Here is a 24,608-nt window from a genome sequence, read left to right on the forward strand (position 1 = left end):
CCCGGGTTCTCCTCAGCCTCCTACTGCTGATTAGCCACACTGACCAAGCCCAGCCCCTCTCTTGGCCCTGGGTCCCAGCTCCCATGAGCGCTGGGCCCTGGGCTGTCACAGGTAGCTGTCCCCTGGAGTAGGGAAGGGAGAAGGTACAGGGTGGAGAAACTCGGGTACCTGCCCAGCAAAGGGGGTGCCCACCTGCCCTGAGCCCCAGAGGGCAGAAGGCTCGTGCCCAGGGAGATGCTGCACCTCTTTCACCTTCTAGGACAGCTGTCATGTCACTCTGTGGCCCAGCCTCAGCCTCAGAGCCCCATCTGTCCCCCAACGAAGACTAAGTGTGTGATGTGATTCAAGCCACTCTCTGAATGTCCCTCAGTGATGCCATCCTATAAGACCTGGGCATGGACACTGCTTTCTCACCTTCCCTCTCCTTCCCCTCCTCACTTCCAACTGCTGTCCCTTCTCTGCCTCCTTTCAGAGCATTCTCCCCCCAGGGGCACTGTGTGCAGCACTCTGGGGAGCACCGTCTGCACAGACCCCAGGGAGAGGTGCTCCTGGGGGAGGCATTTCAGGGGCCCTGCCTGCCCCTCTGCAGCTGGACTCAGGCCCCTCACTCCCATGGACCAGCTCTTGACCCAAACCCAGATGCCTCCCTGGCCTCAGCAGGCAGCGGTGTGCACACGGGGCAGTGGCGCACCTCCTCCCTGGAGCTCTTTCCCTCCGGGCTTCTGTGGCACCTCACGCTCTCCTGCTCTCCCCCTCACTTCCTGCCAGTCCCACCTCTTACCCTTGGAGGGCTCCTGACTGGCACAGACACCCCAGGGTCTCCGTGGAGCCCCAGAGTTGAAATTCCATTTGCACCAAGCCTTCTGCGTCTACGCTGGAGAATGGACCTCTCTTCCCTGCTCCAGGTTCACGGTGCCCCGCGCACCATCTCCCCTGGGATGCCTGGGGAGGGCCCAATGCAATGTCACCCCTCGCTGACCTGCCCAGACTGCCCCACTGCCACCAATATCTAGGAAAGCAAGGCCACCTGCAAGTCCTCTTGACTCCCACGGCTGAACATTCACACCTGCCACATACACATCTGCCCCACAACCACCACACCTGTGCTGACCACGCCCACGCCGGCCCACATCCAGATTCCCAGCAAATCCTGTTGGTTGCAAAATAGATCCCGTATTTGACGCCTTCTCAACATCCCTACTGTCGCACGGCCCAAGGCACCAGTCCCTCCTGGATGCTCACCATAGCCTCTAATCAGACTGTCCCTGAGACCACTCTGTCCCTCACACAGTGGCCACACAGCAGCTAGGGACACTTTCCCCTTTTGCTATGAAAAAGTTCAAGCACTCATCAAAGTTGAAAACCCGGATACCCACCACCTAGATTCTCCCATTAATATCGTCGTAGACTCACGTTACCACCTCTCTGTCCATCCCTTTACCCATCTCCCCATCTTGAGTTCATTTTTTAGAGGCAGAGTCATGCTATGTTGCCCAAGCTGGTCTTGAATTCCTGGCCTCAAGTGATCCTCCCTCCTCAGCCTCCCCGTAGCTAAGGACTAGCTGGGACTACAGGGATCCACCACACCGGCTCATCTTGATTTAAACAATGTATTTCAAAGTAAGTTGTAGACATCAGTACCTTTCTACCTAAACACTTCGGCATTGTACGTCATTAACTAGAGTTCAGTATCGTTTACAGTATTTTTCTTTTGAGGTAAAATGTACATATAATGAAATGTGCAAATCCTGGCCATATATTCCATGAGTTTTAACAAAGGCATATACACTTGCGTGACCCAAACGCCTACTAAAACATTGCCCATTACCCCAGAAACTCCCTCACGTTCCTTCCTAGTCAACCCCTGTCCTGCCGCCCCAGGGCAGTCTGGGGTGTAATAGACCAGCTTGAGGCAGCCACCGTTCTGATTTTTTCTACCACAGACAAATGTTGCCTATTCTAGAACTTGATATAGATGGAGAAGGTGCTCTTTTTTCATTCAGTCAGTATTTCTGAGATTCACCCCTGCTGATGCTAGAGTGTTGTGTCTATCTTTGCTTAGAACTCTCCATCTAAGGGTGGAACCCTACTTCTGCTGTGGGCTCCCTCCTTTATTTCCCGTGCCCCTCCACCTGCCACCTCCCTGTTTTCCAGACCCACTGGTCTTCTTTCTGACCTTGCTTACCCCAAGCTCATGCCAGCTCAGGGCTGTTGCACTTGCTGTTCTTCTGCCGGAATGCTTTTCCTGCAGATGGCTGAGGGCTGGCTCTTTCCCTCATTTCGGTTTAGCTTGAATGTCACCTGCTCAGAAACTTTCCCTCACTCTTCACTCTAAAGCAGCCACCACCATTGTCCTTTTCTTTGCAGCACTTACCCTTGTCTAAAATCCAGTTTGCGTATTTATTTATTTGTTTATTGCCCATCCTCCACCCCCTGCTAAACTCCGTGAGAACCTGGTCCATGGCTTCTTGCTCCCCGTAGTACTTCCAGTGCCCATGTGGTATAAATACTCTTGAAGGAACAAGTGGATAAGTGTGTGAATGTGTGATTGCCAGCTTTCCTGCAACCCTGCCCTCTTGGCTGAACTGTGGGAGGCTGGCCCTGGCTCCTTGAAGCCTCTGCATCTCCAACAGGGCTAAGCCATGCCCACAACCCCTACCAGCTGTTACTGAGCTTGCCCTGGCCCAGGGATGAGGCACACTGGGAGCTGCATAGGGTCCTGGTTTGGCCACATACAGATCCATGTGTGCTCAGCTATCATATGCAGGGAGGTTTTTGGGCTAAAAGGCAGGAATGTGGTCTCCTCTGTGGAGAGCGTGGGCCTCTGGTGTAATGCTTTCAACTTTTCATCCTCTTTGGTTCCCGCAAGACCCCGATATTCAATTAACCGTCCAGCAGTGGATTTTCGGTGCACGGCCGCAGCATGCCTATACCTCTGTGTCAGTAATGGTGGAAAGCCTTTCTCCCTTTATGGGCAGATGAGCCAAGAAATTATCCATACTTATGCTTAATCAACCATCAAATTACAGTTAAGCCGAATCAGCTGAGACACACTTGCAACAAGAAGTAACAACTCGAGGCAGTCGGATCACCTGAGGCTAGGAGTTTGCGACCAGCCTGACCAACATGGTGAAAATTTGTAAAAATACAAAATTAGCTGGGCGTGGTGGCATATGCTTGTAATCCCAGCTACTTGAGAGGCTAAGGCAGGAGAATCGCTTGAACCTGGGAGGCGGAGGTTGCAGCGAGCCGAGATTGCACCATTGTACCCCAGCCTGGGCAACAAGAGCGAAACTCAGTCTCAAAAAAAAAAAAAAAAAAAAAGTAACAACTGCAAAGTCACTCACAATACCAGCCACTTAGGAACAGGTGTCTTTTCCCTGCTTATTTCTGCAGCTGGAACTGCAGGATACTATCAACTCATCTTTCTGAACGGCACCAGTTTATTTGTGGGTTGCAAATTCACACCGTCATTTCTAGATCATCTTTCTCTGCTGCCAAGACTGGAGTAGCACCACATTTACACATCACGCCGCCCAGCTCCCAACCCTCAGTGTGACATCTGGGCTGCTTCCAAAGATGAGCTGCACGCCACTGTCCAGCTGGAAATATCTGCCTTTAGGCAGGGCGAGGGTTTTTTGTTTTGTTTGTTTGAAAATTTCCTCCGAAGAGATTCCCTAAATAGTTTATATCACCCCTCCATCTTAACGCCTCTAATGGTAGCTTCTCAGCGCTTCATTATACAGAGGCGTGCCTGGTTCCCCTGGAAACCTGGAAGCTGGGCATTTGGTTTTGTCGTTTAAGAAATATCTTTCGCCAAGTTAGGGGGATGGCCCGCATCGGGGGATGAAATGGGAATTTCCCGGGGAAAGCAGCCTTGCGACTGAAGAGGGACGCCTCTCGGCTTTAGCCTCCCTGGGGGCGGGACTGTGTGGACTCGGGGGTCCCGGGTGCCTCGGGAGGGAGTCAGTGCCCAGATCCGCGGTGGGAACTCGGGGCTTGGAAAGCCCGGGAGGGAGGTGGTCTCAGCATCGCCCCCACGCCTACCATCTCCCGCACGCGTTTGCGGTTGGGGCGGCCCAGGGACTGCAGAGGGGGCGCCGGGCGGGGCGTCCCGGCGGGGCTGTGGGGGTGGGGGTGCTTGTTCGCGTTTATTATAACTTTACTCCCTTTAAAAGGAAAACTATGCCCGGAATCCGGGAGGTGGCGAGCAGAGCCCGGGTGGGGAAGGACTTGACCCGCTCCCGCCGCTGGCCGCGCTCGGTGTCCCTGGAGCTGGGGCTGTGCGGGTGGCGGGGCCCACCCTCAACCTTTACCCCGACTTCTACTCCCACTCCCACCCCCACCTCACTCTCACCCCTCCAACCCCACCGTCAGCCCCACCTCTAACCCCCACCCCTCCAACCCTACCCACCGCCACCCCCACCTGCCACCCGCCACCCCCACCCCCACCTGCCACCCCCCACCCCCACCCCCACCTGCCACCCCCCACCCCCACCCCCACCTGCCACCCCCCACCCCCACCCCCACCTGCCACCCCCCACCCCCACCCCCACCTGCCACCCCCCACCCCCACCTCTACGCCCGCAACCTCCCACAGTCACCTCCCCAACACCCCTACCACCCTCAGCCTTGACCTCCCCATCCCACCCTCCCCGCGGGCCCCACCCCTCTCGCGGGCGGAGCGGCTCTTGGCCTTTTTTGGGCGTCTCCCTGCTCCGTGGCCCGAGCTGGCGGGCGGGCGCACGGCTGGCGGCTGCCGCGGCAGAGGGAGACCCGCGGCAAACCCGGCAACCCCGGGCTCGGCGTCGCTGCCACCATGACGGGAAGGTAACGGCCCCCACCCACGCCCCCCAGCCGGGGAGGCGGGACTGCGGGACCCCTGGCCGAGGCGCGGCTCGCCCTCGTACAGCCCCGCGGCGCCACGGTCCCCGCTCCGCCTTGGCGCGTCGGATTCTCGCAGCTCCCGGGGCGGCAGCGCCCGTCGGGGCAGGGGTCCCCCAGCCCCCGCGCCTCTTCCTCTGGGCGAGCGCCTGCAGCGGAAGGTGGAGCTCCTGCCCATCCGCCCGCTGCAAGATGGGACAGCCGTCTGCTCACAACCGACGCCCAGGGCTGCGGGAGGGGGTCTTGTCCAAGGTCAGACACCAACCACGGGCAAAAGGTTCAAAGGTTGTGTGCCTCCCCCAACTTCCCCGAGCCCGCGCTGTGCGATCCCCGATCCCGGTGAGTGTCATCTCTGGAGCCTTCCGTTTCCTCCTCTGTAAACCTGGGGTGGTAAAAATGTTAAAAATGATGAAGGGTATGTGGGGACTTGGCCAGAGCTGCGCCCAAGCACCAGCTGTGCAGGGGTTGGTTGGGGACAGGGCGCTCCCCTGGGCCTGGCCCCCGCTCTGCTCTCAGGCCCCTCGTTGCCATTTCACAGATGAGGTCACCAGAGGCCACAGAGGCTGAGCCACTCAGGAGGCCAGTCACAGGTCCACCAGTGTCCGGCCAGTGTTTGTCCCTGCAGCCCTTTCTGGAACCTAGCTGGGTACAAGTGCATGACACAGGGCTGGGTGGGAGGGGCTGTCTCTGAGGCCCTGGGCTCCCCCAGCCAAGTCCTGGCAGGGGGATGCTTTTCTTCAGGATCCCATGACCTGGGGCTCTAGGGGAGCCCCAGCCCCGAGAGTGATGGGTGGCTTTGCTGGGAAAGGGGGCTTGGAGGGTACAGGGCAGTGTCCAGGGTTGCAGTCCCAAATCCCAGGCCCACAGGGGAGCTGCCTGTGATCGCCATTAAGGCTGTGGCCTGGGGTCTCAGGGCAGCCCCAGGAACCAAAAATAGCCTGTAACTTGTCACTTTGTAAGTCCTGCCCTCCAGACACACTTCCCTTTCTTCTCCCCAAGCCTCTCTTGGAGTCACCCCTAAGCCTTGGCCCAGGCCCCCAGGAGAGTGGCATCTGAAGGCCCACTGGCTGCCTGTGGTCACCCCCCAGGGTTCTAGCCGGGCTGCCTCCCATTTTCCTCAGAGCGTCCCTGCCAGCTGGCTGGTTCTCACCCTCCGTTTTCTAGGAAAAGAAAGTGGGGAGAGACAGGAACAGGGTCAGGAGCAGCCCCAGCAGCAGCATTGAGGTGGAGGTGGGTGAGAGGCGGTTCCTTCAGGCACAGGAGGGATGGCGAGGAGGACAGAGCCGTGAAGGGTGTGGGGCTGGAATGGGAGGCCCCGAGGTGCCGCTGCTCCCTGGCAAGGGTCCTCTTGCCCCTGAGTCCCTTGGGCCTTTCCCTGGAAACAGAGGCCGTCAGGTGAGCCCGGCTGGAACTGCTGGGAAGGCAGGTGGTGGCGAGCAGGGGCCAGCCGGCCCTTGCTGCTGTGGGCTCCAAGGGCCCGAGAAACTCTTATCCTCAAATGACACAGGGATGACAGTCAGCCTTTGGCGGACACTGTGTAGGGCGTTCCTTGTCCAGACAATACTGCTCGTCTTAGAGAATAAGGAGAAACCTGGAAACATAAAAGATAACAGAAACATAAAGAGAAGGAAACAGCCACAGTTCCACTCCCGAGAGCCTCCCTTTATGCAGTTTGGTGGCTCACCGCAGTTCCTTTCTCCTGGAGTTTGTTTGACGCAGCTGTGAGCGATCTGAGTGTAATGCACCCACTCCTTCAAAGGCGGCCCTGCTTCCCGCAGTGCTGGTGCCCCACAGGCTTCCCTGCCTTCCGCACACAGGGATGGGGCCGGGCCAGCCTATGAGGAACAGACATCTAACCCGGCCTTCCCAGTGGGTGAGAGTTTTCCTGTCCCAGAAGCAGTGGAGTTTCATTTCCACCTTTTCATGCTGGGTGCCCTTCCCCAAGTCCACTGTCCCCATGTGATCCCAGGCAGCTCCTCGTGCCTGGATCCTGGTTCTCTCGGGATCCCCCATGCTGCCCAGAGCCAGGCTGCTTTTGGGAAACACCCTCTCTGCTCACATACCTTCAGGGCTTCTCCCTGCCAGCTCTCCCTAGGACCTCACCAGGCAAGAGCAGAGGGAGGGCTGTGGGGAGCCACCAAAGTGACCTGGAGTGGCATGTGTGGCCATGCTGTCTGCAGATGAACCCATGGGTGCTGTGTGGAGAAAGGGCTGCTGGGAAGGAGCTGGGGAAGGAGACAGAAGGCAGCCACTAGGGAGGCCTCTCCTGGGTGGCTGAGGGGGTGGAGGAGAGGAGGCTGACTCAGGGTTCTAGGAGGTGGAGTGGATAGGACCCAACTGACTGGCTGTGAGGTGGGCCACAGAGGGTGGGGCTCGGGAGGATGCCCCTCCTGTGATGACAGGTGGGGGTGGATGGCATGCTTGGTGTGGTTGTGGAGTGCTTGAAGAGCTGTGGCAAGTCTGAGGGGGAGCTGTGGGAGGTACCTGGGCATGGAGGGGCTGAAGCCCAGGAGTAACCCAGCTGGGCAGGGAGTGAAGGCAGCCCGGAGCATGGGGTGGCATGCCGTGGGAAGAGATGGGGCTCGGCCTCAGCGGCAACCCTGGGACTTTGGAACTTACAACCACAAGATCTTTGACTATCACAGCTGAAAGGACCTCTGGCATCACCGTTGTTCTACAGGGAGGATATTAAGGCCACCTACCTAGGGACCCAGCTGTCCCTGGCATTCCTGGAAATGGAGCCTGGGATGTTGACACCCACGGCCACGTGAACTCAGTGGCTTGGCTGCATAAAGTGGAGTCCCACCCACCGTGTGACCGTCATGTGTGTCACGTGTGAGGCTGTCGTATGCCTGATTGTGTGCTGAGCCCATGCTTAGTACAGCGCAGAGCAGGCTGCTAGATCCCTGCACTCATATCCACCAATCTTGCCTCTCCTCCGGGTGAGGAGTGTGCCCGGTGGTCCCCTAGGCAGAAGGAGTCGGCCAAGGGGCAGCTGACTGCAGCCAGAGCACTCAGCACAGCACATGAGGCTGCAGTGGCGTCAGGGGCTTAAGCAAACTGTGAAGTGGGTAACAAGTGATGTGGCTTGTGATGTGGCACCACTGAGCCTTGAGCCCCAGACTGGGCCAGGTGGGCACTACCATGGCTCCTCACCTCCTTCCTTTTTCTTCTACTTCTGGTGCTGACTGGCCTCTTCTAGCTGGCCAGTGGCATAATAGGGATGGAAGGACTGATCTGCAGGGTGTCCAGTTCCGTGGTGTGAATGCCCCCACCTGGGTTCATTTCAAGCCACCAACAAGGCGTTAACGCTTTACAGAATTCCAGAATAGTTAACAGTCAGCACTTGTGAGCTGGCAAGGGACAGCCTAGGGAGCCACTGGGGAGAGGAGCCCGGGCTTTCCATTCGCAGCAGGTCACCCTTCTCTCTGTCCCTATCCGTGCTGTGCCGCATGCAGGCTTTTTTTTTTTTTTTTTTTTTTTTTTGAGATGGAGTCTCACTCTGTCACCCAAGCTGGAGTGCAGTGGTGTGATCTCAGCTCACTGCAACCTCTGCCTCCCAGGTTCAAGCAATTCTCTTGCCTCAGCCTCCCGAGTAGCTGGGACTACAGGTGCACACCACCACGACCAGCTAATTTTTTTTGTATTTTTAGTGGAGATGGGGTTTTACCGTGTTGGCCAGGGTGGTCTTGATCTTCTGACCTTGTGATCCACCCACCTTGGCCTCCCAAAGTGCTGTGATTACAGGCGTGAACAACTGTGCCCAGCCTGCGTGCAGGCTTAACCATCCCTTAGGTCTTCATTTCCAGGTGGGGAAGGGGCCAAGGGAGGCACTGTCACTGTCCTCCTTGTTCTGTTTAGGTGTAGCGTGTACATTTCTGAAGGTGAATATTTACTTAGATGACTTAGCAGGATGTCCACCCTAGTGAGATACTTCCATGGGTGAATGCATATGTCTTGCTGAGATGAGGTGACTGAATACACATATGAATGTAAAACCTACCGTGTCCTCACCCATGTCCTCGGAGGAATACACAGGAAACTCATGGAGTTGTCTTCAGCCTCCCAGCGAGGAGTCTGGTGGGGGAGCTGGCTCTGGAGGACAGCCTGTTTGTGGCATCTCTGCCTCTGCCCACTGGGCTGAGGGCACGTGCCCCAGGGCCTTGGGGAGGTATCCCTGCCTCATAGCTTGGGGCCTCAGTTCCAGCCTCTAGGAAGCCATGTAGTTGCATTCTTCATTACTCATGTGTTTTTTAAAATCTGAGACACAGTTCACATATTATTACATTCACCATTTTAGATTGTAAAATTCAGTGGTTTTTAGTGCATTCACAAGGTTGTGCAACCATCACCATTAATTCCAGAACATTTTAATCATTCCTAAAAGAAACCTTGTACTCACTTGCAGAGAATCCCCATTTCCCCGTCCTCCCAGCCCTGGCCACCAGTGACCTGCCTTCTGTCTCTACAGATTTGCCTGTTCTGGACATTTCACATAAATGGAACCATATATTATATGGCCTTTTGTGCCTGGCGTCTTTCATTTATTAATCACATATTTCCACGGTTCATCCATATATTGTAGCATGAATCAGTACTTCATTCCTTTTTCTGGATAAATAATATTCCACTGTGCCATAGTTTGTTTCTCCATTCATCCGTCGTAGACATTTGAATTGTTTCCACTTTTTGGCTACCGTGAATAATACTGCTATGAACATTCCTATACAAGTTTTTGTGTGAACATACATTTTCTCCTTGAATATATACCCAGGACTGGAATTGCTGGCATATGGTAACTCTATGTTAAACTTTTTGAGGAATTACCAAGCTGTTTTCCAAGTAATTGAACAATTTTACATTTATTAAATTTTACACCAGGAATGTATGAAGGTTCCAATTTCCCGACATCCTTGCTGATGCTTGTTATTGTTGTCTGGTTTAGTAGGTGAGAAGTGGTGTCATATTGTGGTTTTGATTTCCATTTCCCTAATGACTAATAATGTTGAGCATCTTTTCATGTGTCTGTTGGCCACTTGTAAATCCTCTTTGGAAAAATGTCCATTCAAACTCTTTGCCCATTTTTAAATTGGGTTGTCTTTTTATTGTTGAATTGTAAGAGTTCTTTATTTATTTGGATACTAGACACTTCTCAGACATATGATTTGTAAATTTTTTTTTTTTTTTTAAGATGGAATCTTGCTCTGTCGCCCAGGCTGGAGTGCAGTGGTGCAATCTCAGCTCACTGCAACCTCCGCCTCCCGGGTTCAAGCGATTCTTCTGCCTCAGCCTCCCCAGTAGCTGGGACTGCAGGCATGTGCCACCATGCCTGGCTATTTTTTTTGTATTTTTAGTAGAGATGGGGTTTCACCATGTTGGCCAGGCTGGTCTCAAACTCCTGACCTCAGGTGATCCTCCCGCTTCAGCCTCCCAAAGTGTTGGGATTACAGGCATGAGCCACCGTGCCCAGCCGATTTACAAATATTTTTTCCTTTTCTGTGGATCATCTTTTCACTTTCTTGATTGTGTCGTTTGATACACACAAGTTTTAAATTTTAATGAAATCCAATTTATTTCCTTATTCTTTAGTTGCTTGAGTTTTTGTTGTCATGTTTAGGAAACTATTGCCTAATCCTGGCTCATGAAATGAAAACATCTGTTTTCTTCTAGGAGTTTTATACTTTTAGCATGTAGCTATCCAGTTGTCCTAGTGTCATTTGTTGATAAGGCTACTCTTTGCCCCATTGAATGGTCTTGGCACTCTTGTCAAAACTCAGTTGACCACAAATATATGGGATTATTTTTGGGCTCTTTTGAGACAGGATTTCACTCTTTCACCCAGGCTGGAGTGCAGTGGCAAGATCTTGGTACACTGCAGTCTCAACCTCCCTGGGCTCAGGTGATCCTCCTACCTGAGCCTCCTGAGTAGCTGGAACCACAGGTACACATCACCACACCTGACTACTTTCTGTATTTTTTGTAGAGATGAGATTTTGCCATGTTGCCCAGGCTGGTCTTGAACTCCTGGGCTCTGCCTGCTTCAGCCTTCCAAAGTACTGGGATTATAGGCATCAGCCACTGCACCCAGACTATTTCTGGACTCTTGGTTCTGTTCTGTGGGTGTATATGTCTATCCTTACACCACTGCCTCACTTGTAATTTTTTAGTAAGTAAATTGTAATTTTTAAGTAAGTTTTTTTTTTTTTTTTTTTGTTGAGGCGGAGTCTCACTCTGTCACCCAGGGTGGAATGCAGTGGCCTGATCTCAGCTCACTGCAACCTCCACCTCCTGGGTTCAAGTGATTCTCCTGCCTCAGCCTTCTGAGTAGGTGGGAGGGACTACAGGTATGTGCCACCACACCTGGCTAATTTTTATATTTGTAGTAGAGATGGGGTTTCGCCATGTTGGCCAGGGTAGTCTTGAACTCCTGACCTCAAGTGATCCACCTGCCTTGGCCTCCCAAAGTGCTAGGATTACAGATGTGAGCCACTGCACCTGGCCTCTTTGTTTTTTTTTAAAGTTGTTTTGATTATTCTGTGTCACTTGCATTTTCATATAAATTTTAGGAATGTGTTGTCTATTTCTTTAAAAAAGGCAGGAATTTTAATGGAAATTGTATTGAATCTATAGGTCAATTTGATGTAGTGTTGTATTGCCATCTTAACATATTAAGTTTTCCAATCCATGAACATGGGATATCTTTATCTTTATTTAGGTCTTCTTTAATTTATATCAATAATGTTTTATAATTTTCAGTGAATAAGAAGTCTTGCACTTATTTTGTTAAACTTACTCCTAAGTATTTTATTCATTTTGATGCTGTCCCAAATGGGGTTGTTTTATTTCATATTCAGATTTCTCATTGCTAGTGATTCTTGTATATTGATCGTATACCTTGCAGACTTACTGAACTCATTTCTTAGCTGTAAATAGGGTTTCTTTTTTTGAGGGGAGATTCTTCAGGGTTTTCTATATATGAGTATGTAATATGCAAATAAAAATAGTTTTACTCTGCCTTCTCAAACTAGATGTCTTTTATTTCTTTTTCTTGTCTAACTGTCCTTGATAGAATCTCCAGTGCAATGTTGAAAACAAATAGCGGACTGGAAATCCCCCTGACCTTAGGAGGAAAGCATTCATTTTCTCATCACTAAGTATGATGTTAGCTATGGGTTTTTGGTAGATGCCCCTTATCAAATTGAAGAAGTTCCCTTCTATTCCCAGTTTGTTGGGTGCTTTTATTATGAAAAGGTGTTGGATTTTGCCAAATGTGTTTTCTGCATCTATTGAGATGGTCATAGGGTGTCCTCCCTTTATTCTATTGATATGGTATATTACATTGAATTTTGGATGTGAAACCAACCGTATATTCTTGGGATAAATCCCATTTGGTTACGGTGTATAATACTTTATATAGAGTGTTAGATTTAGTTTATTGTATTTTATTGAGGACATTTGCATCTATGTGACCTTCGTGTTTTATTTTAATATCAAGATAATACTTATAGAATGAGTTGTGAAGTGTTCCCTCCTAGTCTTTCTTTTCTTTTTTTTGGAAAGATTTTGTGAAGGTTTGGTGTTTTTTGGTTTTTTTTTCTCTTTTTGAGACAAGATCTCACTCTGTCACCCAGGCTGGAGTGCAGTGGCATGATCTCAGCTCACTGCAACCTTTACCTTCCAGGTTCAAGTGATTCTCCTGCCTCAGCCTCCTGAGTAGCTGGGATTATAGGCATGTGCCACCACACTGGTGTTTTGTATGTTTGTTTGTTTGAAGGCTTGGTGTTAATTCTAGTTAAACCTTTGATATAATTCACCAGTGAAGCCATGTAGCTCTGGCTTTACTTTGTGGCAAGTGTTTTGGTTACTGTCTCAGTCTCTTTACATGTTACTGGCCTTACTCAGTGGTTTGGTTAGGCTTTGTGTCCCCACCCAAATCTCATCTTGAATTGTAATCCCTATAATCCCCACGTGTCAAGAGAGAGACTCGGTGGAGGTCATTCAATCATGCTGTTCTTGTGATAGTCAGTTCTCACAAGATCTGCTGGTTTTATAAGGGGCTCATCGCCCTTCGCTTGGTGTTTCTTCCTGCCACCTTGTGAAGAAGGTGCCTTGATTCCCCTTTGCCTTCTGCCATGACTATATGTTTCCTGAGTCCTCCCCAGCCCTGTTAAACTGTGAGTCGATTAAACCTCTTTCCTTTATAATTTACTGAGTCTCATGCAGTTCTTAATAGCAGTATGAAAATTTAGACTGATACATTTGGATTTTCTATTTCTTCTTGAGTTCGTTTTGGTAGTGTCCTTCTAGGAATCTCTCCATTTCAGGTAGGTTATTTCATTTATTGGCATACAGTTGTTCATAATATTCCATTCTGCTGCCTCCTTACTGGGAACACGAGCTATTATTTTTCAAGGCAACCATGGAGTTAGGGAGCAGGAATAAGGGACTAGGATAAGTTAAAACAACACAAACCTCACTGGTTTGTGTTTGTTTGTTTGTTTTTTTACCAAGATTCATCTGTTTTTCTGGACCAAATGTTCCTAGGGTTATTGAAAACCTTTGGTGGATTTGCAGAGTTCTGAAAGAGTAGATTCTGATAATTTTTGCTAGGTTTTTCACTGCTTTTATGGAGGGATGAACTTCTGGAGGTCCTTACTCCACCACTTTTTGCTGACATCACTCTCGGTGTTTTTGCAATATCTAGAGCCAGAGCACTGACCCAAATCCCATTTTGTCATGGTGTATAATACTTTGTATAGAGTTCTAGATTCAGTTTACAGTATCTGTGGCTCCCAATCCCATCCCTGTAGCAGGACAGGCTGCAGAATGGGTGGTAAGGTTGTGCAGAGATTTGGGATTTGGGCTCAGTCAGACTCTAAGCCTCTCTCAATTTCTAGCCTTCGATGTCCGCTTTTATAGTAAATATTTGTTGAATTGATTAGTACTTGGTAAACTTGTGCTTGAACTTCATTTACAAATTATGTTGTACAAAACACTTGTGGCTGTAACCTCCTTTCCAGTGCTGTATGTGACCCTTGGGGCCCTAAATAAATGTTTCCTCCTTACAGAAAACTGTGGGTCTGCATGAGAGTCCTGGATTCTAGTGTTGAGGTTTTCCACATGGATGGGCTGAGTTGGGAGTGGTGAGAGGGCCTAGGCCCTATGGCATTGACTCGTAGCTGCTGTAAGAACATTTTCTGCTTAAGTTTTCTTAAGCATTCGGCTACCTACATCAGAGAGTCAGTGGTATTCCTTATTCATTTTGGCTCCTCTGGGCTCAGCTTGTCCATGCCCTTTAGCCCCTGGGGCCACCTTTAAAAACTATTTGTTGAATTGATCAGTGTTGGGCAACTTTGGAATTGGACTACATTTACAAATTATATTGTACCCAATGCTTGTCATCACTTGACTGCCAGGGTGCTTAATGAGTACCTCCTCCTGTTGGGACTTGCTGGGTGAGTGTGTTCCTCGGTGGTGTGTGGGCCTGGTATCTGAGTGCCAGTGAGCCCCTCCAAGGCTTTCTCCCACCCTAGTTTGGGAGGATCAGTGCCCTGCTGTCTTTAGTGAACGGCTGCCAGCTCTTGCTTTCGGAAGGCAGAAGAAGATACTGCTCAAGCTTTCTGACCTTTCTAGAAAGGTCTTTCAGGGAAACGGAATCAATGCTAAAGATTTCCATGAGTGCTCTGGATCTTTATTGTACTGCTGACCAGGCTCATCTTGGCCACAGTTTGGATGCCGACCGTGGGTGTTTATGAATCACAAGTAACTTTGCCAGTCTCTCTGGGTAAAAATGCGGGGGACGTGGTACCTTCCTGGTGGTTTCCACCAGGTCCCTCTGTGTCTGCTCCCCTGGAAGCTGGAGGATTGCCTTTTCTCTAAAATATGGACCTCTTTTGGGGTGCCTGACCATTTGTTGGCCAGATCCAGAAGATGGGCTCTGCCCTGGTCTGGGTGCCCCACGGTGATGTTTGTGACAGAGGCTCTCAGAGAAGGGAGCAAAGCAGAATGTGGGCCTGTGTGGCTCCGGTCCTCGGTTTCCTAACTGTTGGCAAGGATCCTAAAGGCGCCAGGTCCTCCCCGTGCTCCTCAGCTGACTCTGCCCTCCTCAGTGTGTCCACGGGCACAGGCTTTTCTCCTGGCAGGTGGCAGCCGGAGACCTCCTGGGTGTCCTGCCGCCACTGTGGACCTCACCTCAGTGCTGTCTGGGGCCTTCCCAGACCAGTCCCCTCCCAGCGGGACCCAACCCCGCCAGCCTCAGCTTTCAGGAGCTGCCCCCGCGGCGCGAACAATATCCTTTCTATTTGGAGTTGACTCCGCTGCCCTTTGGAGATTCCAGCGCGTAACGTGAGCTCGCGACCAGCGCGGGGGAGGCGCCCACACGCCCGTCCCGTCGCGGTGTCTGGCCCCAGGCGGCCGCGCCTCCCCTCCGAGGTGGTCCCACAGCCCCTGCACCAGGCGGCCCGCGCCCGCGACCTCAAGGCGGCTGCCCCGCGCCATGGCGGCCCGGCTGGGTGCGCTGGCCGCGTCGGGGCTGTACCGGCGGCGCCAGCACCGGCAGAGCCCGCCGCCCGCCGCGGGGTAGGTGGCCAGGGGCGGGGCGGGTGGCGGGGACAATGGCCGGAAAGCTGCGGCGGCAGGGCAGGCCTTCCCTCGGAAACCCGGCCGGGGCCCTCCGACGCCGTGGGCTCTCTCCCCGGGCGTCGGATGGGCCCTGGGTTGGCGACAGTGTGGGCGCGTGCGACTTTATCTAACAGGGTTGGATGTCACCTGTGATCAGCTCTCCTGGCAGGGTGTGCCCAGGGACCTATGTTAGAGACTAGGGAGCCTGTGTAGCCCCCAGCACTGCTTTCAGACCGGGGTGATCATGCTGCACTTTATAGATAAGCAGACAGGTTCTGAGCAGAGCAGGCACCTGCTGGACTCACCAACCCCAAACATGGCTACGCTGTGATTTGAACCCAGGTTAGACTGACTCCAGCAGTGGGGTTCAGGATGGTCCTCAGGGCATCTCAGAGGATGAGTTGGCTCTGGATGGGGAGGTTGGGAGGGGCACGGGGATGGTGGTGGAGCCACCTCCCCTCACTCTTGGGGTCAGGGGCATGAGGAGGAGCTCCTGGACATGTTGCCTTTGCAGTGCCGAGGGGCCAGCGGGGAAGAGAGAGCAATAGGGCTGTGACCTTGGGGTCCTTGGCATCAAAGTGACAGATGGGGACCCTGGGGAGGAGGCCAAGGCTGGGCAGAAGGGCTGGGGGGGCCAGGGAGGGAGCCAGGAACATAAGTCACAGAGGCAGGGGAGGGCCTGGAGGACCCAGGAGCAGAGGAAGGCCAGTGCCACCCAGGGCAAGCACAGCCCACTCTCAGCTCCTTGTGTGTGGTCAGGGAAGGCTCCCAGAGCGGCAATTAGAGGACTGAGCCATCAGAGATATCTTCTGCTGAGAAGAGAAGAGGAAGAAGGGCACCGAGTGGAGGGCGGGAACTGCAGGCCGGCAGCACGGCCATCTGTGGAGTCCCTGCTGCACGCTGGGCTCCCGCTTGTGCTGGCACGGCAGGTCTGGTGCAGCCTGCTGTTCAGATGGGGACCCCCAGACTCAGGAGGACAAGTCACTCACCTGAGTGTGGCAGAGCTGGAACAGGCACCCTCCCTGGTCAACCTCTGGACAGCCCTGGATGAGTGTGGCATAACTGTGGTACCAGGCTGCGAGTGGCCAGGGCACTGATGGCCCCAGGGCTGTTCTGGAGAGTGATTTTCACAGTACTGACACCACAGCTGAGATGCGGGCAGGACAGGCACGATGATGACAGGCCTGGGGCAGCCCTGAGCATGCATGCGCATGTGACTATTCACATTGTTTTTCTTTGAACTTCTGGTTCATGTCCTCTGTCAGTTCTTTGTTGTTAGTGTGACATGTTTCAGGTGTACCTGCTTAAAAGTAAAGCCGCTGGAGCAAAGACATATGGCAAGGGCTTCAGAAAAAGCTCTAATTTCAGCAGGTTTCATACTGATTTGGAGTCTGTTTCTGATGGTGTCAATGCATCTTGTGTATAGCAGCCCAAGGCAGCATGTTAATTTTTTCATTTTCATTTTATTATTATTATACTTGAAGTTTTAGGGTACATGTGCACAACGTGCAGGTTTGTTCCATATGTATACATGTGCCATGTTGGTGTGCTGCACCCATTAACTCGTCATTTAGCATTAGGTATATCTCCTAATGCTATCCCTCCACCCCCACCCCCCCACCCCACAACAGTCTCTGCTGTGTGATGTTCCCCTTCCTGTGTCCATGTGTTCTCAATGTTCAATTCCCACCTATGAGTGAGAACAGGCAGCATGTTAATTTTCTAGCGTCCCCATGGTGGGCTGGCTTTGTGTACATTTTTGTTGACCTCGTGTAGCCAGGTGACCCGACACTGGCCTCTGGCTGGCTTCATGGAGGCGGGGCGGGGAGGAGGCCCAGCCATTGCCGACGGACTGAGGCTGCTCCCTGGGCTGTGCTGCAGTAGAGTCCCTCCCCGAAACCCTCTGCATCTGGAATAGTGCCTATCAGTGCGGGTGCTCAGTGAAGACTTCGTTGGATGAAGGACAGAAGCATGGGCTGTGCTTGCAGGAACGGCCTCACTGAACCCTCCCAACAGCCCCTGGAGGTAGCTATTCCTGGCCCATTTTATAGACGACAAAGTTGAGGTTCAGAGTCTTGTGCTGCAGGTCACACAGACAAGAGGCGTCTGGGCCAGGGTTGCAGCCTGGTGTGCCTGGCTATAGGGGACACACCCTTGGCCTGACTGCTGCTCAGGCTGACGTGGCCTCAGCAACACTGGCTTATCTTGGGTGTGACTAGACTCCTTGTGGCTGGCCCCCGAGTCTTCCCAGATCCTTACACACTCTTCCTAGACTCAGATATTGGGGATGCTGGGATGGAGGAAGGTCTGGGGTTGTTGAAGAAACAGAATCCGGAATGGGGGATGCCAGAAGGAGATGGGGGGAACATGAGTCCAATTCTGTGTGACCCTCAGCTGGTTACTGACCCTCTCTGTACTTCAATCTCCTTATCTGGAACCAGCCTCCTCCCCTTACACAAAGGCCTGGAACAGAGCAGGCTTCTCTGATCCCACCCCAGACTCAGGGACATCTTGCAACAAATTGGCTTGTATTGGCTGTCAAGACTGAGAGCATTTTGGGGTGCTCGAGAGGGCTGAGGAAGGGCATGAGATGGTGTGCTCTCCCCCAGCTCTGGGGTTTGGCTTCCAGGCTGGGTGTGCCCTGGGCAGTATGTTTTACGTGGTCCAGCTGGGGGTGGGTAGTGGTGTCTCCTGGGGGATAACTGGGCAGACTCTGTGTTCTCTATCTCGAAGGAATGTGCAAAGGAGGACATGGAATGTCCACGTCTCTGACCCTTTGACCTCTCGCAGGGACCGCAGGCAGCCTGCAGGCCTTCCCCGGGCTGGGCCATGCAGAGGGACTCTGGAAGGCTCCCAGAGTTGCTGGAAAACAACAGTTCTCTTTATCCAGCGCTTTGCCCTGCCTGGCCTGGTGCTCTGTGCTGGACACGTGGGTGCCATTCATTCTTCACTTCGGCTCCTCGATGTGGCTGTTTCTCTGGTGCACCTCTTTACAGAACAGAACGTGAGGCCTAGAGAAGCGAGCACCTCTCTCCAGGTCCCAAGCTGGTGGCTGGGGCCATCAGGTGTAGAGCTGGGCAGGTGGGCCCAGGCCTCTGCCGGCCTCTCTGTGTCACACTGCCTCTCTTCCTCCCCTGCAGGAGCCAGCAAGCATGTTATCTCATGGTGCTGAGTCTCCGTTGTCTCTGCATGCTTCTGTCTGTCCCGTCTTTGCCCTTGGATCGGAATGTTCCCTCACACAGCTGCTGTTAGGGGCTCTGTTGCCTGTGACTTCAGTTGGGGCGGCCCCTCGGCACAAGGAGGTGGCCACCCCCACACCCCTCCACCTATGCCAGGCTTTGTGCAAGGCCTGTCCGCCACAGGCAGCAATGATCTCACTGGAGGTGTCCAGGGACCAGCCGGGGAACTGGTTACAGACTGGCAGCCAGGTCTAACTGGAAGATGAGCGGGAAGGTAGAGGAGAGCGTGTGTGGCCAGGCTGCTGTTAGGGCCCTGGCGGTGTGTCCAGCATTGGCTCCTTTTGGTGGGTTCTTGGTCTCACTGACTTCAACAATGAAGCCGTGGACCCTCACGGTGAGTGTTACAGTTCTTAAAGACTGTATGTCTGGAGTTTGATCCTTCAGATGTTCAGATATGTGTGGAGTTTCTTCCTTCTGGTGGGGTTGTGGTCCTACTGACTTCAGAAGTGAAGGCTCAGACCCTCCCAGTGAGTGTTACAGTTCTTAAAGGTGGCACGTCCGCAATCATTTGTTCCTCCAAACGATTCCTCCCGGTCGGTTCATGGTCTTGCTGGCTTCAGGATTGAAGCTGTAGACCTTTTCAGTGAGCATTACAGCTCATAAAGGTAGGGCAGACCCAAAGAGCCAGCAGCAGCAACAGCTACTACAAAGAGCAAAAGAACAAACGTTGCACCCCAGCAAACCAAACCCCACCAGGTTGCTGCTGCAGGCTCCGTGGCCTGTGTTTATTCCCTTATTTGGCCCCACCCACATCCTGCTGATTGGTCTATTTTACAGAGTGCTGATTGGTCCACTTTACAGAGTGCTGATTGGTCTATTTTATAGAGTGCTGACTGGTCAGTTTTTACCAAGTGCTGATTGGTGTGTTTACAAACCTTTAGCAGGACACAGAGCACTGATTGGCGCATTTACAATCCTTTAGCTAGACAGAGAAGTTCTCCAAGTCCCCACCCGAACCAGAAGCCCAGCCAGCTTCCCCTTTCAGCGGGAAGCATGGTAACTGGGGAGTGGTAACTGAGGGTCTGTTTATGAAACGGGGAGGGAGGAAGGGTGGTGAAGCAGCTGGGCTAGCGGGGCAGGAATGCCCATAACCACAAGGAAAGGCACAGGTCCCAGCAGCACCTGGCCCATGGGAGTAGGGTCAGCACAGCTGGAAGCCAGAGGGGGCAGGCGTGTGGGTGCAGGCCCTAAACAGCAGCTCCTGGGGCAGAGTACAGGAGCGTGGAGGGGGTGCGAGGGGTGTATGCTCACTCACTGGGGTCTAGAGGTCTGGCTTTAAGGCGGAATCTGAAAGGCTGGGGCTGGGTGGAAGTCCTTAATTTGGCTTCGTTTTCTGAGTCCTTGGAGTGAGGAATTCCAGGCACATAGTCATGGGATTTCCTGTTGATTTCCGACTTCTATAAGATTCCCAAGGTCTCGCTCATGGTCAGGCACTGGAACGTCCTCCCTGCCACCTTGGGTGTGTGTTTCAGAAGAGGAGGTTCACAGTGTTCTCCCGGAAGGAAACCAAGCCTGTCCTAGTGAAGCCCTGCCCAGCCCTCGAGGGTGGCTTGGGGCGGCCAGCCTCCACCCTGGTGGCCTGCCTGGTCCGCCCCGTGGCGACCAGCAGGGAGCTGGGAGGACTGAGGAGCAGCCGCTGGGTGCCAAGGCCTCCTTTCTTGTTTTCTTCCCAACTCATGTTGTCACCATCTCTGCTTCCTTGCCCCTCTGGCCTAAATGTGGGCTCACATGGTGGCTTTGGTCTCCTAAGCACCCCAGAGGGCAGGCCAAGGTGGACAGAAGCCTAGCATGCCCAGAAAGCCTCGTTGAACGGCCTTCCAGACAGCCTCTGCCACATGGGTCCCTAAGCAGAGAAGAAAGGACATCAGCCTGGGTGCCCCTTTCAAGTTTCCAGTCCATCTCCTTGTAGCAGCAGCCTCCTGTGAGACCCTCTGCCCACAGCCCACGCCCAGACCCTGAGCGCAGCCCTGTCCTCCACCCCTGGGCTCATCCTGTCTAAGGCCCCTCTTCTCTGTGGTTGACACTCTTCAGGCTGGCCCTGCCCAGATTGCAGGCCGCAGAACACCCCGACAGGAGCCTCACTCACCAAGCATTTCCCTCATGATGCCGCCGCAGTGAGTGACTGCTGGGTGGGATTCATCCTGGGAGGCAGAGCAGGTGGAGAGGTATTCCCAAAGGCACTGCACTCGAGTCCTGCCACACCCCAGCTGCAACCAGGCAGACGTTACCAGCTGGTTGCATCACTCCCCAGTGAGCCTGACGATCCCTCTCTGCCCAGCCTTCCAGGAATCCACTGGAGTTGACACTTGAGACAGAACCCATGTTCTCCCTTCCTAGCAAAAGGTGTGGGGTATCCGGTTCTCTGAAGGTCGTAGAGGCAGTTGGGGTGTTTAGGACTACATCCTAACCCTGTTTTTGAGTCTAAAAGGCCCCTCCTGGATGCGCTGAAGGGCCCTGGGGCTGGACTGATTGTGGGCCTGGCTCACTGTGGGCTTTTCCCCTGTAGTTTGCATTTCACCCCTCCCAGAAGGAAACCCACCCCTGACTCTGGGGACAGGCAGTGCCCAGCATGGATGAGATTTGCTCCCCTCACCGCACTCCCGTCTCGTCTCAAAGATTCATACTCTTGTCTTTTTTTTTATATATATTTTTTATTTTGAGACAGGGTCTCGCTCTGTTGCCCAGGCTGGAGTGCAGTGGCATGGTCACAGCTCACTGCAGCCTCGGCCTCCCAGGCTCAAGCCATCCTCCCGCTTCAGCCTCCAGAGTAGCTGGGACTACAGGCTTACACCACCACACCTGGCTAATTTTTTTGTTTTTTTGTATTTTTATTAGAGATGGGTTTTTGCCATATTGCCCAGGCTGGTCTCGAACTCCTGGGCTCAAGGGATCCACCCACCTTGGCCTCCCACAGTGCTCTGGATGACAGGCTTGAGCCACTGCATGCACACCCGCCTACCCTCTTGCCTTCTCCGTGTTTGGGTGGTTATGTGTTTATTGGAGGCAGTCAGTTTGAAACTAACTCATGGTGCAGAGGATGGAACCATGGAAGACTGAGCAGTCTGGGTTCAAGTGTGGACCCCGCTCTGCTGTGTGAGCTTGGGCAAGTTACTCAACCTCTCTGAAGCTTAGGTCCCTTTTCTGGAAGAGGCCATAATAATGGTAGCTGCAGTATTGCTGTGGGGATTAAATAAGAGTGCGAATACAGAGCCGCTCACCTGTGCTGGGTGGTGGTCTGTGCGTGAGACTCTTCGGTCCCTGGAGAAGGGTAATAGGGGCCCAAGTGGGAGTTGACTGGGCCCCTGACACCCCAAGGGGTGGGCACTACAAGCACTGAGCAGCCTGGACCCTGGGTTAGAGCGATTTTCCTGATCCCGTAGAGCATCTTCACTTTTTAATACAAGGTGTGTCTGTCGCGTGCAGGCCTCCGCGTGTGCCCCATCTGCACCCCTGACCAGCTCTGACTCACCCCTCCTGTCTCTCGCCCCAGCAATATGTCGGACGCCTTGGCCAATGCCGTGTGCCAGCGCTGCCAGGCCCGCTTCGCCCCCGCCGAGCGCATTGTCAACAGCAATGGGGAGCTGTACCATGAGCAGTGCTTCGTGTGTGCCCAGTGCTTCCGGCCCTTCCCCGAGGGGCTCTTCTATGAGGTGAGGACACTACTGAGGGCTTTCTCAGACCCAGCTAGGAGTCTGCCCTCTACGAGCGGGTGGGCCGGGCTCCGTGCAGTGGTCCTGACTGGTGACAGGGCTAGGTCTGGAGCCAGCCCAGAACCAGGCTTGAGCTCCTGCACGGGCCCATCCTGCACGGGCCCATCCTTCACCTGTGAGATGTAAACCGCGCCCCAGGTGCCCTGGGTGCCAATGGAGAGCCACCTTTCACCAGCCTCCTCTGGGCAGATGCTGGGCAGGCCCTGGGGGCAGGAAGAGCCTGCCCTGGTGGTGCTTGCCCTCCATGGGGACCAGACAGCACAGCAACCGCACGGCCCACCAGCTGGTGCTGATGCCCTGGGGGTCAGGGCTCACGGGGTGGGGTGGGGTGGTGCTCAGGGAAGGTGAGGTTTGGGCACACCTGAGGGACGGGAGCCATACACGTCTCTGCAGGAAGAGCACTGAGCAGAGGGCAGAGCACATGCACAGACCCTGTGGTGGGAGAAAATGGGGTGTATGGAGAGCAGTAGGGAGGCTGGTGTGACGGAAGCCGAGGGCATGAGAGGGAGAGGGCCAGGACCTGAGGACAGGGAGGTGGATCTTGCTTGGCCCCATGGGCCTCTACAGAGCCGTAGGCTTCCGCTCTGCGAGAGACAGGAGCCACCTCGGGGCGTGGAGCAGAGGAGTCACACTATCTGCTGACATTTGAAAAGGTGCCCTGGTCAGGTGTGGTGACTCATGCCTGTAATCCCAGCACTTTGGGAGACAGAGGTGGATGGATCACCTGAGGTCAGGAGTTCAAGACCAGCCTGGCCAACATGGTGAAACCCTGTCTGTACTAAAAATACAAAAAATTAGCCTGGCGTGGTGGCAGGTGCCTGTAATCCCAGCTACTCGGGAGGCTGAGGCAGGAAAATCACTTGAACCTGGGAGGCAGAGGTTGCAGTGAGCCGAGATCACGCCATTGCGCTCCAGCCTGGGGGACAGAGCAAGACTCCATCAAAAAAAAAAAAAAAGGAGGCTTGTGGCCGCTGTGCTGACAGGATGTAAGGCGGGGCAGGAACAGAGGCTGGGCCGGGAGGCCGGGGGGACCAGGAGCTGAATTAGTGCAATCACCCAGATGAAAGTGAAGGGGCCCCCACCAGCTCACAAGAGCAGTCCTTAAATCATCAACAATCTTGCAAACTGGTTGGGCAACAGAGTTATTGTTTAAAAATTAAATTATATCAATATACAATGGGATACAATTTTATTAAAAACAGAGGTAACAAATACTCAAAGCATACCACTTGCTAATTATTTTGTTTCACTTTACTATTGTCTATGCTGTTGGGGTTATTTCTGTCCATTGTGCTGGTGTGGCCACTGCACATCTCCCCTCAAGTCCACATGGATGTCATGTTGGCAGCCGGGAGTTGGCCATGACGGGAATATTCACACCATGGACACTGGCAAACACCCCACACACAGCAGGGCCTGCCTCTGCCCCCAGAGAGCTGGCTGTTCAACATTTACCAGCACATCACTGGTGGTTGTGGTGGCGGTGGTGGCCAGGGGTCAGATGCTGGCTCTGTTTCAAGGTAGAGCTGATGGGACTGGCTGGTGGATGGATGTGGGGCCTGTGGTCCTCCTGGCAGAGCAGGAGCTGCTGTTCCTCACGGTGCCTTCGGCCTCCTGAGAAATGCTGTCTAAGTGTAGAGGCAGCGGGAGGGGTGGGCAAAGCTCTGGGAGGGGTGGCCATATGCCCAGAACAAAGCCTCTCACACAGTAGGTGCCCAGAAGATTTTCGTTGCTGAAAGAGTTTAAGCCCTTCCTGCCTCTACAGGTCATTGGGTAGGGCTATATCCAGTTCAGTCTAATAAGACACTCATTTTAGAGAACAGGGAAAAACCAAATTAAAAAACAGAAAATACAATTGTTAGAGGAAAGCAGAGGCAGGCTTTGGCCCCGCTTGTGGCCAGCACAGGGGCCCTTGCTGGCAGCTGCCGCCTGGAGGGTGTGCATGCTGGCTCCTGCTGGCCGCAGCCCTGAGCTCTTCACACTCCCCCATGCCCAGGCCCTTCCTGCGTTCCTTTCCTCCTGTCTCCCATACCTGGGTCTTCATGGCCTCTGGGAGAGCTGGTCTACTCCCACAGAGAAGGTATAGGAAATAGGACCAAGTGACACTACACTTCAAACTGGATCTCATCCCTCCTGGCTTAAAACCCCCTCGCCC

At 53.4% G+C, this 24,608-nt stretch overlaps 1 protein-coding gene across 2 annotated transcripts in view; it reads left to right on the plus strand.

Moving 5' to 3' along the window:
- The first annotated feature begins 4,561 nt into the window (after positions 1-4,561).
- LIMS2 (LIM zinc finger domain containing 2) overlaps positions 4,562-24,608 on the plus strand; it is a 36,814-nt gene continuing 16,767 nt past the window's right edge. Inside the window, exons 1-3 of one of the 2 annotated variants that reach the window (XM_063712704.1) lie at positions 5,428-5,530; positions 6,049-6,114; positions 22,234-22,393. In XM_063712704.1, the coding sequence (XP_063568774.1) occupies positions 22,238-22,393 (156 nt within the window). In that variant the 5' untranslated portion in view covers positions 5,428-5,530; positions 6,049-6,114; positions 22,234-22,237. Of the gene's footprint in view, positions 4,831-5,427; positions 5,531-6,048; positions 6,115-22,233; positions 22,394-24,608 lie in introns of those variants that run through there. The other variant, XM_024243294.3, reaches the window with a different exon arrangement.

This window comes from Pongo abelii, chromosome 11, assembly GCF_028885655.2.
Source record: "Pongo abelii isolate AG06213 chromosome 11, NHGRI_mPonAbe1-v2.0_pri, whole genome shotgun sequence".
Classification (NCBI taxonomy): Eukaryota; Metazoa; Chordata; class Mammalia; order Primates; family Hominidae; genus Pongo; species Pongo abelii.